Source organism: Rhinoraja longicauda, chromosome 34, assembly GCF_053455715.1.
Source record: "Rhinoraja longicauda isolate Sanriku21f chromosome 34, sRhiLon1.1, whole genome shotgun sequence".
Taxonomy (NCBI): domain Eukaryota; kingdom Metazoa; phylum Chordata; class Chondrichthyes; order Rajiformes; family Arhynchobatidae; genus Rhinoraja; species Rhinoraja longicauda.
Window position 1 is genome coordinate 19441548 of NC_135986.1, and position 15682 is coordinate 19457229.

Below are 15682 nucleotides of genomic sequence, written 5' to 3' on the forward strand. Positions count from 1 at the left end.
TTGGAGCCTTGTTGGACGAAGTGAAAGGTCGTCGGCTGCCCGGTGGGAACCTACTTTTGTGCGATCGAGTCTTGCGGTCTGCTTTCATTGTGGCATCCTTCACCCGGTTGTGATACTCGATCAGGAAAGTCCTCTCGTGCTCAAAGAATTCGTCCACTTCCTACAAGGTGTTACAGGGCAAGAGTCAGACCAGTCAACAGTGCTTTATTGAATTCAGTTTAGAGATACAGCACGGAAACAGGCCCTTCGGCCCGTCGAGTCCGCACCCACCAGCGATCACCGCACACCAAAACTATCATAAGGTTACAAGGAATAGGAGTAGAATTAGGCCATTCGGCCCATCGAGTCCACTCCGCCATTCAATCACGGCTGATCTATCTCTCCCTCCGAACCCCATTCTCCTGCCTTCTCCCCACAACCCCTGACACCCGCACTGATCAAGAATCTATCCATCTCTGCCTTAAAAATATCCACTGACTTGTGGCCTCCACAGCCGTCTGTGGCAAAGAATCCCACAGATTCACCGCCCTCTGACTAAAGAAATTCTTCCCCATCGCCTTCCTAAAGGAACGTCCTTTAATTCTGAGGCTGTGCCCTCTGGTCCTAGACTCTCCCACTAGTGGAAACATCCTCTCCACATCCACTCTATCCAGGCCGCTCACTATTCGGTAACGTTTCAATGAGGTCCCCCCTCATCCTTCTAAACTCCAGCGAGTACAGGCCCAGTGCCCACAAACGCTCATCGTGCGTTAACCCACTCATTCCTGGGATGGTTCTTGTAAACCTCCTCTGGACCGTCTCCGGAGCCAGCACATCCTTCCTCACAACCTTCATGCCCAAAGTGCATCGCAGCAAAGTTAGGGAACAGCTCCATTCCATGCTGTATCTCTAAAGTCTAAAGTAAGATGCCCCCCCCCCCCATACAACGTCCGGAGAATCTGCCAGCACAGGGCCAAGTGCGGCAGATTCGCAGAGCCTCGCTTTGCAGAGTTTAACAATAGACAACAGGTGCATGAGGAGGCCATTCGGCCCTTCGAGCCTGTACGCACCGCCATTCAATGTGATCATGGCTGATCATTCTCAATCAGGACCCGTTCCTGCCCTCTCCCCATACCCCCTGACTCCGCTTTCCTTAAGAGCTCTATCCAGCTCTCACTTGAATGCATTCAGAGAATTGGCCTCCACTGCCTTCTGAGGCAGGGAATTCCACAGATTCACAACTCTCTGACTGAAAAGGTTTTTCCTCATCTCAGTTCTAAATGGCCGACCCCTTATTCTTAAACTGTGTGGCCCCTGGTTCTGGACTCCCCCAACATTGGGAACATTCTTCCTGCCTGTAACGTGTCCAACCCCTTAATAATCTTATAGGTTTCGATAAGATCCCCTCTCATCCTTCTAAATTCCAGTGTATACAAGCCTAGTCGCTCTAGTCTTTCAACATACGACAGTCCCGCCATTCCGAGAATTAACCTGGTAAACCTACGCTGCACTCAATAGGAAGAATATCCTTCCTCAAATTTGGAGACCAAAACTGCACACAGTACTCCAGGTGTGGTCTCACTAGGGCCCTGTACAACTGCAGAAGGACCTCTTTGCTCCTATACTCAACTCCTCTTGTCATGAAGGCCAACATTCCATTGGCTTTCTTCACTGCTTCGATAAGATCTGCTCTCATCCTTCTAAATTCCAGTGTATACAAGCCTAGTTGCTCCAGTCTTTCAGTCGTAGTGTTACCTTAATCCCAGAGATGCCGGTAATCAACGCTTCATCGGCACTTTTCACAATGTTCTTCAGAAACCCTCCCAGGATCTCCTTCCTGTTCTTCCCGCGGACGCTCAACTGTTGAAAGAAAACAACACTGGCTTTTATAATATAAAGCACTATATACAATAATAACAATAAAGTACTTTCATCGTCATCCAAAAACATGTTTTTGGACGAAATTACGTTACCCACAGTCAAAAATGAGAGGCAATAACAAGAAGGTATTTATTCACAAAATGCTGGAGTAACTCAGCAGGTCAGGCAGCATCTAGGAGAGAAGGAATGGGTGATGTTTCGGGGTCGAGACCCTTCTTCAGACTGATAATGGCAATAAAAAGAAAGCAATAAAACACACAATCACAAAAACCAACATAACAAGGGGCCACAGTTTAAGAATAAGGGGTAGGCCATTTAGAACTGAGATGAGGAAAAACTTTTTCAGTCAGAGAGTTGTGAATCTGTGGAATTCTCTGCCTCAGAAGGCAGTGGAGGCCAATTCTCTGAATGCTTTCAAGAGAGAGCTCGATAGAGCTCTTAAGGATAGCGGAGTCAGGGGGTATGGGGAGAAGGCAGGAACGGGGTACTGATTGAGAATGATCAGCCATGATCACATTGAATGGCGGTGCTGGCTCGAAGGGCCGAGTGGCCTCCTCCTGCACCTATTGTCTATAAAACAAAAAGCATCAGGGAAGCATCAAACCAACATAAAACAAAAAACAAATGGCAGGGAAGAGAGGAGACACTCTGGCCTTCCATCACAGTGAGGAGATGACTGGAGGAGACTCACTCTGATGGAAGGCCAGAGTGTCTTTTCGCTTCCCTGCGGTTAACTTTTGCCCCAAAGATAGACACAAGAAGCTGGGGTAACTCCAGCAGGGCGGCACGGCGGTAGAGTTGCTGCCAAACACAAGGCCAAGACCACCAGTAATCTACCTGCACATAACCCCTGATACAAGCCGAACCTAACCAGCATGTTGACCCTTTAACCCGTGGACAGCTCGATTGTAATCATGCGCAGTCTTTCCCTTGACTGGATAGCACGCAACAAAAGCTTTTCACAATTGACAATAATAAACGAAACTAAACCCACATCTTGTATCAAGGCATCAGGGGTGGCTCGGTGGCACAGCGGTAGACTTGCCGCCTCACAGCGCCAGAGACCCGGGTTCCATCCTGCCTACGGATTTCATTAAACTGGAAAGCGGGCAGAAGATAAGACTGACGAGCATGCTGCCTGACCCGTCGAGTTACTCCAGAACTTTCTGCGGAACATCCCTTCCCATTAGAAGATGCAAGGGCCCATCCCAAACAACTCCCCTTCCCAATGGACGATGGAGGGGCCCCAATCCAAACAACCATTCCCATTGGACAATGGAAGGGCCCCGTCCCAAACAACTCCCCCTCCGATTGGACGATGGAAGGGCCCCATCCCAAACAACTCCCCTTCCCATTGGACGATGGAAGGGCCCCATCCCAAACAACTCCCCTTCCCATTGGACGATGGAACGGCCCCATCCCAAACAACTCCCCTTCCCATTGAAAGATGCAAGGGCCCCAATCCAAACAACTCCCCTTCCCATTGGATGATGGAAGGGCCCCATCCCAAACAACTCTTCCCATTGGACGATGGAGGGGCCCCAATCCAAATAACTCCCCTTCCCATTGGACGATGGAAGGGCCCCATCCCAAACTCCCCTTCCCATTGGACGATGGAACGGCCCCATCCCAAACAACTCGCCATCCCATTGGAAGATGCAAGGGCCCCAATCCAAACAACTCCCCTTCCCATTGGACGATGGAAGGGCCCCAATCCAAACAACCATTCCCATTGGATGATGGAAGGGCCCCATCCCAAACAACTCCCCTTCCCATTGGACGATGGAAGGGCCCCATCCCAAACAACTCCCCTTCCCATTGGACGATGGAAGGGCCCCATCCCAAACAACTCCTCTTCCCATTGGACGATGGAAGGGCCCCAATGCAAACAACCATTCCTACTGGAAGATGCAAGGGTCCCATCCCAAACAACTCCCTTTCCCATTGGACGATGGAAGGGCCCCATCCGAAACAATCCTCCTTCCCATTGGAAGATGGAAGGGCCCCAATCCATTCTCCTCTTCCAATTGGGCGGCTGAGGTCGGGCCCCTCCCCCAGCGCCCAGCAGGAGGCGCCAGACTTACATCCTGATCGTACTCCAGAAACACGTAGAAGTTGTGATCCTTCCTCAGGACAGGGTGGGCAGCCAGCCTCTGCAGGAAAACCTCGTGCATGGCCACCGTCTTTTTGAAGATAGCCAGGTACTCACTGTGGGGGACAAGCACAGGTCATCAGTGGCCGGGCCGGGCAGGGCGCCGATCAACACAGCCGCACGTGCCTCTCCCAACGTGGGCAGACGGGGCGGCTCAGCGCTAGAGTTGCTGCCTCACAGCGCCAGAGACCCAGGTGCCATCCTGACCAACTTGGCTGCCTCTGCTTTGCAGTCTGATAAAGAGTCCCAGACCTGAAATGTTAATGGTTTCTGTCTCCACTGATGCTGCCTGACCTGCTAGGTGTTTCATGCATTTCCTGTCTTTATCTCTGATCTCCATTTGTATTATTTGAAATATTTTGTTTTAGAGTCACAGAGAGATGCAGCATAATTGGAGTCATAGAATTAAACAGACCCTTCGGCCCAACTTGCCCATGCCAACCAATATGACCCATCTACACTAGTCCCACCTGCCCATGTTTGATCCATATCCCTCTAAACCTTTCCTATCCATGCACCTGCCCAAGTGTAAGAAAATAACTGCAGATGCTGGTACAATAGACAATAGACAATAGGTGCAGGAGTAGGCCATTCAGCCCTTCGAGCCAGCACCGCCATTCAATGCGATCATGGCTGATCACTATCAATCAGTACCCCGTTCCTGCCTTCTCCCCATACCCCCTCACTCCGCTATCCTTAAGAGCTCTATCCAGCTCTCTCTTGAAAGCATCCAACGAACTGGCCTCCACTGCCTTCTGAGGCAGAGAATTCCACACCTTCACCACCCTCTGACTGAAAAAGTTCTTCCTCATCTCCGTTCTAAATGGCCTACCCCTTATTCTCAAACTGTGGCCCCTTGTTCTGGACTCCCCCAACATTGGGAACATGTTATCTGCCTCTAATGTGTCCAATCCCCTAATTATCTTATATGTTTCGATGAGATCCCCTCTCATCCTTCTAAATTCCAGTGTATACAAGCCTAGTCGCTCCAGTCTTTCAACATATGATAGTCCCGCCATTCCGGGAATTAACCTGGTAAACCTACGCTGCACACTCTCAATAGCAAGAATATGCTTCCTCAAATCTGGAGACCAAAACTGTACACAATACTCCAGGTGCGGTCTCACTAGGGCCCTGTACAACTGTACACAGTACTCCAGGTGCGGTCTCACTAGGGCCCTGTACAACTGTACACAATACTCCAGGTGCGGTCTCACTAGGGCCCTGTACAACTGTACACAGTACTCCAGGTGCGGTCTCACTAGGGCCCTGTACAACTGTACACAATACTCCAGGTGCGGTCTCACTAGGGCCCTGTACAACTGTACACAGTACTCCAGGTGCGGTCTCACTAGGGCCCTGTACAACTGTACACAATACTCCAGGTGCGGTCTCACTAGGGCCCTGTACAACTGTACACAATACTCCAGGTGCGGTCTCACTAGGGCCCTGTACAACTGTACACAGTACTCCAGGTGCGGTCTCACTAGGGCCCTGTACAACTGTACACAATACTCCAGGTGCGGTCTCACTAGGGCCCTGTACAACTGTACACAATACTCCAGGTGCGGTCTCACTAGGGCCCTGTACAACTGCACACAGTACTCCAGGTGCGGTCTCACCAGGGCCCTGTACAACTGTACACAATACTCCAGGTGCGGTCTCACTAGGGCCCTGTACAACTGTACACAATACTCCAGGTGCGGTCTCACTAGGGCCCTGTACAACTGCACACAGTACTCCAGGTGCGGTCTCACTAGGGCCCTGTACAACTGCACACAATACTCCAGGTGCGGTCTCACTAGGGCCCTGTACAACTGCACACAGTACTCCAGGTGCGGTCTCACTAGGGCCCTGTACAACTGCACACAGTACTCCAGGTGCGGTCTCACTAGGGCCCTGTACAACTGCACACAGTACTCCAGGTGCGGTCTCACTAGGGCCCTGTACAACTGCACACAGTACTCCAGGTGCGGTCTCACTAGGGCCCTGTACAACTGCACACAGTACTCCAGGTGCGGTCTCACTAGGGCCCTGTACAACTGTACACAATACTCCAGGTGCGGTCTCACTAGGGCCCTGTACAACTGTACACAATACTCCAGGTGCAGTCTCACTAGGGCCCTGTACAACTGTACACAATACTCCAGGTGCGGTCTCACTAGGGCCCTGTACAACTGCACACAGTACTCCAGGTGCGGTCTCACTAGGGCCCTGTACAACTGTACACAGTACTCCAGGTGCGGTCTCACTAGGGCCCTGTACAACTGCACACAGTACTCCAGGTGCGGTCTCACTAGGGCCCTGTACAACTGTACACAGTACTCCAGGTGCGGTCTCACTAGGGCCCTGTACAACTGTACACAATACTCCAGGTGCGGTCTCACTAGGGCCCTGTACAACTGTACACAGTACTCCAGGTGCGGTCTCACTAGGGCCCTGTACAACTGCACACAGTACTCCAGGTGCGGTCTCACTGGGGCCCTGTACAACTGCACACAGTACTCCAGGTGCGGTCTCACTAGGGCCCTGTACAACTGCACACAGTACTCCAGGTGCGGTCTCACTAGGGCCCTGTACAACTGCACACAGTACTCCAGGTGCGGTCTCACTAGGGCCCTGTACAACTGCACACAGTACTCCAGGTGCGGTCTCACCAGGGCCCTGTACAACTGTACACAATACTCCAGGTGCGGTCTCACTAGGGCCCTGTACAACTGTACACAATACTCCAGGTGCGGTCTCACTAGGGCCCTGTACAACTGTACACAATACTCCAGGTGCGGTCTCACTAGGGCCCTGTACAACTGTACACAATACTCCAGGTGCGGTCTCACTAGGGCCCTGTACAACTGCACACAGTACTCCAGGTGCGGTCTCACCAGGGCCCTGTACAACTGTACACAATACTCCAGGTGCGGTCTCACTAGGGCCCTGTACAACTGTACACAATACTCCAGGTGCGGTCTCACTAGGGCCCTGTACAACTGCACACAGTACTCCAGGTGCGGTCTCACTAGGGCCCTGTACAACTGCACACAATACTCCAGGTGCGGTCTCACTAGGGCCCTGTACAACTGCACACAGTACTCCAGGTGCGGTCTCACTAGGGCCCTGTACAACTGCACACAGTACTCCAGGTGCGGTCTCACTAGGGCCCTGTACAACTGCACACAGTACTCCAGGTGCGGTCTCACTAGGGCCCTGTACAACTGCACACAGTACTCCAGGTGCGGTCTCACTAGGGCCCTGTACAACTGTACACAATACTCCAGGTGCGGTCTCACTAGGGCCCTGTACAACTGTACACAATACTCCAGGTGCGGTCTCACTAGGGCCCTGTACAACTGCACACAGTACTCCAGGTGCGGTCTCACTAGGGCCCTGTACAACTGCACACAATACTCCAGGTGCGGTCTCACTAGGGCCCTGTACAACTGCACACAGTACTCCAGGTGCGGTCTCACTAGGGCCCTGTACAACTGCACACAGTACTCCAGGTGCGGTCTCACTAGGGCCCTGTACAACTGCACACAGTACTCCAGGTGCGGTCTCACTAGGGCCCTGTACAACTGTACACAATACTCCAGGTGCGGTCTCACTAGGGCCCTGTACAACTGTACACAATAATCCAGGTGCGGTCTCACTAGGGCCCTGTACAACTGTACACAATACTCCAGGTGCGGTCTCACTAGGGCCCTGTACAACTGCACACAGTACTCCAGGTGCGGTCTCACTAGGGCCCTGTACAACTGTACACAGTACTCCAGGTGCGGTCTCACTAGGGCCCTGTACAACTGCACACAGTACTCCAGGTGCGGTCTCACTAGGGCCCTGTACAACTGCAGAAGGACCTCTTTGCTCCTGTACTCAACTCCTCCTCTTGTTTTGGTGGCTGTTAACAGGTTTGCCGCCACCAGCCCACCCCGGCCAATCCCCCCATCACCTGTGGTCCTCTGTGCCCACCCTCGCGCCCCCCCCCCCCCCCCCCCACACCCCGACTTACGACTCCAGCTCCTGCTTCATTTTGGCGAACTCCTCGCGGGTCATGGAGCTGTCTCCCTCTCCGAGCTTCTGCAGCTTCTCCCTCGAGGCGTCGAAGTTGGGCTTCGGGGGGGCGGGCGGGATCTGCGGAGAGGGAAAGAGCACAGACGATCCGGGGGCGTGAAGGGCAATCCTGACCTCATCCGGGTTCAACAACAACATTTCATCAGGCCATTAGGGCGACAGAAGCGGAGTCAGGCCATTCGGCCATTCGGGTCCACTCCGCCATTCGATCACGGCTGATCTATCTCTCCCTCCTAACCCCATTCTCCTGCCTTCTCTGCACAACCATGCACGAGGGTCAGGGTTAAAGGTCACATGGATGGGTACATGGACAGGAAAGGTGAGGAGGGAGCTTCACTCTGTGTGTAGACCCCAGGAGTGTGTGACAGGGCGGTGTAGAGGGAGCTTCACTCTATGTGTCTGACCGCAGGGGGAGTGTGTGATGGGACCGAGGGAGCTTCACTCTGTGTCTGACCCCAGGAGTGTGTGACGGGGCGGTGTAGAGGAAGCTTCACTCTGTGTCTGACCCCAGGAGTGACGGGCGGTGTAGAGGGAGCTTCACTCTGTGTCTGACCGCAGGGGGAGTGTGTGATGAGATAGAGGGAGTTTCACTCTGTGTCTGACCCCAGGAGTGTGTGACGGGGCGGTGTAGAGGGAGCTTCACTCTGTGTGTCTGACCCCAGGAGTGTGTGATGGGACCGAGGGAGCTTCACTCTGTGTCTGACCGCAGGGGGAGTGTGTGATGGGACCGAGGGAGCTTCACTCTGTGTCTGACCCCAGGAGTGTGTGACAGGGTGGTGTAGAGGGAGCTTCACTCTATGTGTCTGACCCCAGGAGTGTGTGACGGGGCGGTGTAGAGGGAGCTTCACTCTATGTGTCTGACCACAGGGGGAGTGTGTGATGGGACCGAGGGAGCTTCACTCTGTGTCTGACCCCAGGAGTGTGTGACAGGGTGGTGTAGAGGGAGCTTCACTCTATGTGTCTGACCACAGGGGAGTGTGTGACAGCCGGTGTAGAGGGAGCTTCACTCTGTGTGTAGACCGCAGGGGGAGTGTGTGACGGGGCGGTGTAGAGGGAGCTTCTCTCTGTGTCTGAGTGTGGCGGGGCAGTGTAGAGAGAGCTTCACTCTGAGTCTGAGTGTGGCGGGGCGGTGTAGAGAGAGCTTCACTCTGTGTCTGAGTGTGTCGGGGCGGTGTAGAGAGAGCTTCACTCTGTGTCTGAGTGTGTCGGGGCGGTGTAGAGAGAGCTTCACTCTGTGTGTCTGACCCCAGGAGTGTGTCGGGGCGGTGTAGAGGGAGCTTCACTCTGTGTGTAGACCTTAGGGGGAGTGTGTGACTGTGTAGAGGGAGCTTCACTCTGTGTGTAGACCCCAGGAGTGTGTGACGGGGCGGTGTAGAGGGAGCTTCTCTCTGTGTCTGAGTGTGACGGGGCGGTGTAGAGGGAGCGTCCCTCCCCAGGCGCCCCGTCCACCCATGACCGCAGCCACTCACGATGATCCCGGCGTATTCCTCATTCTCCAGATAGGCATCGTGGAGCCAGATGAACTCTTCGTGCTGCCGAACCACCGAGAACTCTGGCTGCTTGAAGTAGGAGAGGTTTGTCTGAAACGGAGAGATGACGAGATAGAGAGCAAACGTTTTGACCAAACCTTGTAAAGGGCGGGAACAAATCACACGGCTAGCGCACATTGCATGGTGGTAGGCCGGCACGGTGGTGCAGCGGGTAGAACTGCTGCCTCACGGCGCCAGAGACCCGGGTTAGTTCCTGACCACGAGCGCTGTCTGTACGGAGTTTGCACGTTCTCCCCGTGACCTGCGTGGGGTTTCCTCCGGGTGCTCCGGTTTCCTCCCACACTCCAAAGACGTGCGGGTTTGTAGGTTAACTGGCTTGGAGTGTGTGTAAATTGTCCCGAGTGTGTGTGTAGGGTAGTGTTAGTGTGCGAGGATCGCTGGTCGGTGCCGACTCAGTGGGCCTGTTTCCGTGCTGTATCTCTAAACTAAACTAAGCCAGGCCAAGATGAGCGTGTCTAAGGAGAGGCAGCACAGACTCCAGCGGCCATTCCACCCCACTCCTCCCGTACCTTAGTGTGGACGGTAAACTTCACTTTGTCCCTCTCACTGACGGCATCCGAGATCTCAACCTGGAGAGACGAGTCTGACTGCAAGTCCACCGACATGGTTCGTGACTGCATTGAAAAGAGAAAGTTCACGTGATAGACAATAGACAATAGGTGCAGGAGGTGGCCGTTCGGCCCTTCAAGCCAGCACCGCCATTCAATGTGATCATGGCTGATCGTCCACAATCAGTACCCCGTTCCTGCCTTCTCCCCATACCCCCTGACTCCGCTATCCTTAAGAGCTCTGTCTAGCTCTCTCTTGAATGCATCCAGAGAATTGGCCTCCACTGCCTTCTGAGGCAGAGAATTCCACAGATTTACAACTCTCTGACTGAAAAAGTTTTTCCTCATCTCCGTTCTAAATGGCCGACCCCTTATTCTTAAACTGTGGCCCCTTATTCTGGACTCCCCCAACATTGGGAACATGTTTCCTGCCCCTAACGTGTCCAACCCCTTAATAATCTTATACGTTTCGATAAGATCCCCTCTCATCCTTCTAAATTCCAGTGTATACAAGCCTAGTCGCTCCAGTCTTTCTGTGTCCCCTGGTTCTGGATAGGAGCAGAATTAGGCCATTCAGCCCATCAAGTCCACTCCGCCATTCAATCACGGCTGATCTAACTCTCCCTCCTAACCCCATTCTCAGTTTTGCTTTAGTTTATTGTCACGCGTACCGAGGTACGGTGAAAAGCTTTTGTTGCGTGCTGACCAGTCAGCAGAAAGACGACACATGATTACAATCGAGCCGTCCACAGTGTACAGATACAGGATAAGGGAATAACGTTTAGTGCGAGGTAAAGCCATCAAAGTCCGATCAAGGATAGTCTGAGGGTCACCAAAGAGGTAGATAGCAGTTCAGCACTGCTCTCTGGTTGTGGTAGGACGGTTCAGTTGCCTGATAACAGCCGGGAAGAAACTGTCCCTGAATCTGGAGCTGTGCATTTTCACACTCCTATATCTTTTGCCTGATGGGAGAGGGGAGAAGAGGGAGTGTGACTTGTCCTTGATTATGCTGCTAGCCTTGCCGAGATTCTGCCTTCTCCCAAAACCCCTGACACCCGTACTAATCAAGAATCCATCCTTAAAAATATCCACTGACTTGTGGCCTCCACAGCCGTCTGTCCACAGAAAGGCACACAGGCCGTGGAGTGGCTCGTCGAGCCTCCGGTCACAGGTCAATGTACACGTGTACCATACATACTAATTGGGCCCCAGGAGGAGGGTTGGATGGTTGAGCGGGTTTTGCAACAAGTTCTTTAAATTTAAAGCTATGCCTTAAAAATTCGAACATAACTACTGTACACAATTTCAAAGCCAACATTTTCATCACAGAGAACAAGCACAGTAACAGGCCCTTTAGCCCACAATGAATGTGCCTTTCACTTTCAACTTTGGAGATACAGAACGTGGAAACGCGGGCGGCATGGTGGCGCAGCGGTAGAGTTGCCGCCTTACAGCGAATGCAGCGCCGGAGACTCAGGTTCGATCCCGACTACGGGCGCCGTCTGTATGGAGTTTGTACGTTCTCCCCGTGACCTGCGTGGGTTTTCTCCGAGATCTTCGGTTTCCTCCCACACTCCAAAGACGTACAGGTACGTAGGTCAATTGACTGGGTAAATGTAAAAGAATTGTCCCTAGTGGGTGTAGGGTAGTGTTAATGTGCGGGGATCGCTGGGCGGCACGGACTTGGTGGGCCGAAGGGCCTGTTTCCGCGCTGTATCTCTAAATCTAAATCTAAGAAACAGGCCCTCCGGCCCACACCAACCAGCAATCAACCAGTACACCAGGTACTTATTCACAAAATGCTGGAGTAACTCAGCAGGTCAGGCAGCATCTCGGGAATGAAGGAATGGGTGACATTTCGGGTCGAGACCCTTCTTCAGACTGATGTCAGGGGGGCGGGACAAAGGAAGGATATAGGTGGAGACGGGAAGATAGAGGGAGATCTGGGAAGGAGGAGGGGACGGGAGGGACAGAGGAACTATCTAAAGTTGGAGAAGTCGATGTTCATACCACTGGGCTGCAAGCTGCCCAGGCGAAATATGAGGTGCTGTTCCTCCAATTTCCGGTGGGCCTCACTATGGCACTGGAGGAGGCCCATGACAGAAAGGTCAGACTGGGAACGGGAGGGGGAGTTGAAGTGCTCAGCCACCGGGAGACCAGTTTGGCCAATGCGGACCGAGCGCAGGTGTTGAGTATACTACCAGTACACCAGCACTATCCCACACACACTAGGGGCAATTAGCAATTTTTAATAAGCCAATTAACCTACAAACCCGTTTGGCTGTAAACCTGTGGAATTCATTGCCACAGACATCGGTGGAAAACAAATCATTAGGTATTTTTAAAGCAGAGATTGATCGGCTCTTGATTAGTAAGGGAGCCAGAGGTTAACGTGAGAAGGCAAGAGAGTGGGGTTGAGATGGAAGAACAAATAGATCAGCCATGAGTGAATGGCAGAGGGACTGAATGGCGTAATTCTGCTGCTTTGATGCTCTGCCCTTCCTCCAAGTTTATCCATACAACCTCAAATGTTGGCCAAGTTTATGCTCTCATCTTTGTGGCATCTTTGAGTACGTTCTCCCCGTGACCTGCGTGGGTTTTCTCAAAGATCTTCGGTTTCCTCCCACACTCCAAAGACGTGCAGGTATGTAGGTTAACTGGCTGGGCAAATGTAAAAATTGTCCCTAGTGGGTGTAGGATAGTGTTAGTGTGCGAGGATCGCTGGGTGGCGCGGACCCGATGGGCCGAAGGGCCTGTTTCTGCACTGTATCTCTAAATCTAAAGTATCAACTTTGTTTGATTACACTGACTACAGATGCTGTCTGTACAGAGTTTGTACATTCTCACCTTGAGTTTTCCCCGGGTGCTCTTGTTCCCGCCCACACTCCAAAGACGACCAGTTTTGTAGGTTAATTGGCTTCGGATAATTGACTAAATTGTCCCTAGTTTGCGGGGATCGCTGGTCGGTGTGGACTCGGTGGGCAGAAAGGCCTGTTTCCGCGCTGTATTTCTAAACTAAACTAAACTAAACACTGCTGTGAATCATGCTGGGACATTTGCCTCCATTAAGGGTGCTGTACAAATAAGAGTCGTCAATCAGGGTTTAAAGTTCACAAGGCAAAAATGTACAAAACTAACTGGAATAACAACAGCGTTAATTTTTGTTTAACTCCTTCCTACTCTTGTCAGTCAACCCAACTAGATGAGATGAGACGGTGGACACAAGGAACTGCAGATGCTGGTATCTTGAGCAAAAAAACAAAGTGCTGGAGGATCTTAGCGGATTAAGCAGCATCTGTGGAAGGAATACAGATGATGTTTCGGATCGAGACCCTTCTCAGATTCAGCCTTAAAGAGTGACGCAGCGGGTAGAGCTGCTGCCTCACAGCGCCATAGACCCGGGTTCGATCCTGACTACGGATGCTCTATGCGGAGTTTGTTCATTCTCCCCGTGACCTGCTTGGGTTTTCTCTGAGATGCTCCCACACTCCAAAGACATACAGGTTTGTAGGTTAATCGGCTGGGTAAATTGTCCACAGTGTGTGTAGGATAGTCTTAATGTGCGGGGATCGCTGGTCGGCGCGGACCCGGTGGGCCGAAGGGCTTGTTTCCGCGCTGTATCTCTAAACTAAACTGATGTTTAGACTCGGCTTGTACTCGCTGGAATTTAGAAGATTGAGGGGGGATCTTATAGAAACTTACAAAATTCTTAAGGGGTTGGACAGGAAGATTGTTCCCGATGTTGGGGAAGTCCAGAACAAGGGGTCACAGTTTAAGGATAAGGGGGAAGTCTTTTAGGACCGAGATGAGAACGTTTCTTTTCACACAGAGAGTGGTGAATCTGTGGAATTCTCTGCCACAGAAGGTAGTTGAGGCCAGTTCATTGGCTATATTTAAGAGGGAGTTAGATGTGGCCCTTGTGGCTAAAGGGATCAGGGGGGTATGGAGAGAAGACAGGTACGGGATACTGAGTTGGATGATCAGCCATGATCATATTGAATGGCGGTGCAGGCTCGAAGGGCCGAATGGCCTACTCCTGCACCTATTTTCTATGTTTCTATGGAGTAGTGGGGATGAAAGCTGGAAAAGAGATGGGAGTGGGGCAAGGCCTGGCAAGTGATAGGTGGATACAGGTAAAGGGTGGGTAATTGGCAGATGGGTGGAGTAAGTGACAAAAGCTAGAGGTAAAAAGGAGACAAAAGAGAGTCAGATAAGGGGAGGAGAGGAGTGAAATGTAAAGGGTGACAAGGTGATGCAGCAGGTAGAGCCACTGCCTCACAGAGCCAGAGACCCAGGATCGATCCCAACCTTGGGTAATGTCAGTGTGGAGTTTGCACGCTCTCTCTGTAACCGCATGGGTTTCCTCTGGTTTTTCATCCCATTTTCCAAAGACGTGCGGGTTTGTAGGTTAATTGGCTCTCGATAGATTGCCCCCCTATCTATGAGAAAGTGGGAATAACATAGAACTATGTACGTTCTAGAACATAAAGGGCGGCACGGTGGCGCAGCGGTAGAGTTGCCGCCTTACAGCGAATGCAGCGCCGGAGACTCAGGTTCGATCCTGACTACGGGCGCCGTTTGTACGGAGTTTGTACGTTCTCCCCGTGACCTGCCTGGGTTTTCTCTGAGATCGATTTCCTCCCACACTCCAAAGACGTACAGGTATGCAGGTTAATTGGCTGGGCAAATGTAAAAATTGTCCCTAGTGGGTGTAGGATAGTGTTAGTGTGCGGGGATCGCTGGGCGGCGCGGACCCGGTGGGCCGAAGGGCCTGTTTCCGCGCTGTATCTCTAAATCTGAAAAAATATCTAAAAAACTATGAAAGAACTGCAGATGCTGGTTGAAATCAAAGGTAGACACAAAACGCTGGAGTAACTCAGCGGGTCAGGCAGCATCACTGGAGAGAAGGAATGGGTGACGTTTCGGGTCGAGACCCTTCTTCAGACTGATAGAGCTAGTGTGAACAGGTGATCGATGGTCAGGGTAAACTTAGTGGGCCGATGGGCCTGTTTCCATGTTGTATCTTTCACTCAGTTAAAGCAACGGCTTCTCAGATCGCAGGCTCAGAGGCATGGCATCAGTGGGACGGAGAGCAAGTTTCAATGCTGTACCTCTAAGCTAAATTAAAAGAGCTAGTATAAGAAGATAACTGCAGATGCTGATACAAATCGAAGGTATTTATTCACAAAATGCTGGAGTAACTCAGCAGGTCAGGCAGCATCTCGGGAGAGAAGGAATGGGTGTTGTTTCGGGTCGAGACCCTTCAATAGACAATAGGTGCAGGAGGAGGCCATTCGGACCTTCGAGCCAGCACCGCCATTCAATGTGATCATGGCTGATCATTCTCAATCAGTACCCCGTTCCTGCCTTCTCCCCGTACCCCCTGACTCCGCTATCCTTAAGAGCTCTATCCAGCTCTTTCTTGAATGCATTCAGAGAATTGGCCTCCACTGCCTTCTGAGGCAGAGAATTCCACAGATTCACAGCTCTCTGACTGAAAACTT

The 15682-nt window shown here is 52.0% G+C and overlaps 1 protein-coding gene across 2 annotated transcripts in view; it reads right to left on the reverse strand.

The window, feature by feature from the left end:
- The window catches only part of LOC144609180 (sorting nexin-32-like), a 34384-nt gene extending 21190 nt beyond the window's left edge, over positions 1-13194 (reverse strand). Inside the window, exons 1-7 of one of the 2 annotated variants that reach the window (XM_078427600.1) lie at positions 13026-13194; positions 10140-10244; positions 9550-9660; positions 8019-8140; positions 3945-4068; positions 1735-1839; positions 55-160 (exon numbers count right to left, since the gene is read on the reverse strand). In XM_078427600.1, coding sequence (XP_078283726.1) covers positions 55-160; positions 1735-1839; positions 3945-4068; positions 8019-8140; positions 9550-9660; positions 10140-10235 — 664 coding nt within the window. In that variant the 5' untranslated portion in view covers positions 10236-10244; positions 13026-13194. Of the gene's footprint in view, positions 1-54; positions 161-1734; positions 1840-3944; positions 4069-8018; positions 8141-9549; positions 9661-10139; positions 10251-13025 lie in introns of those variants that run through there. The other variant, XM_078427599.1, reaches the window with a different exon arrangement.
- Between the last annotated feature and the right edge of the window lie 2488 nt (positions 13195-15682).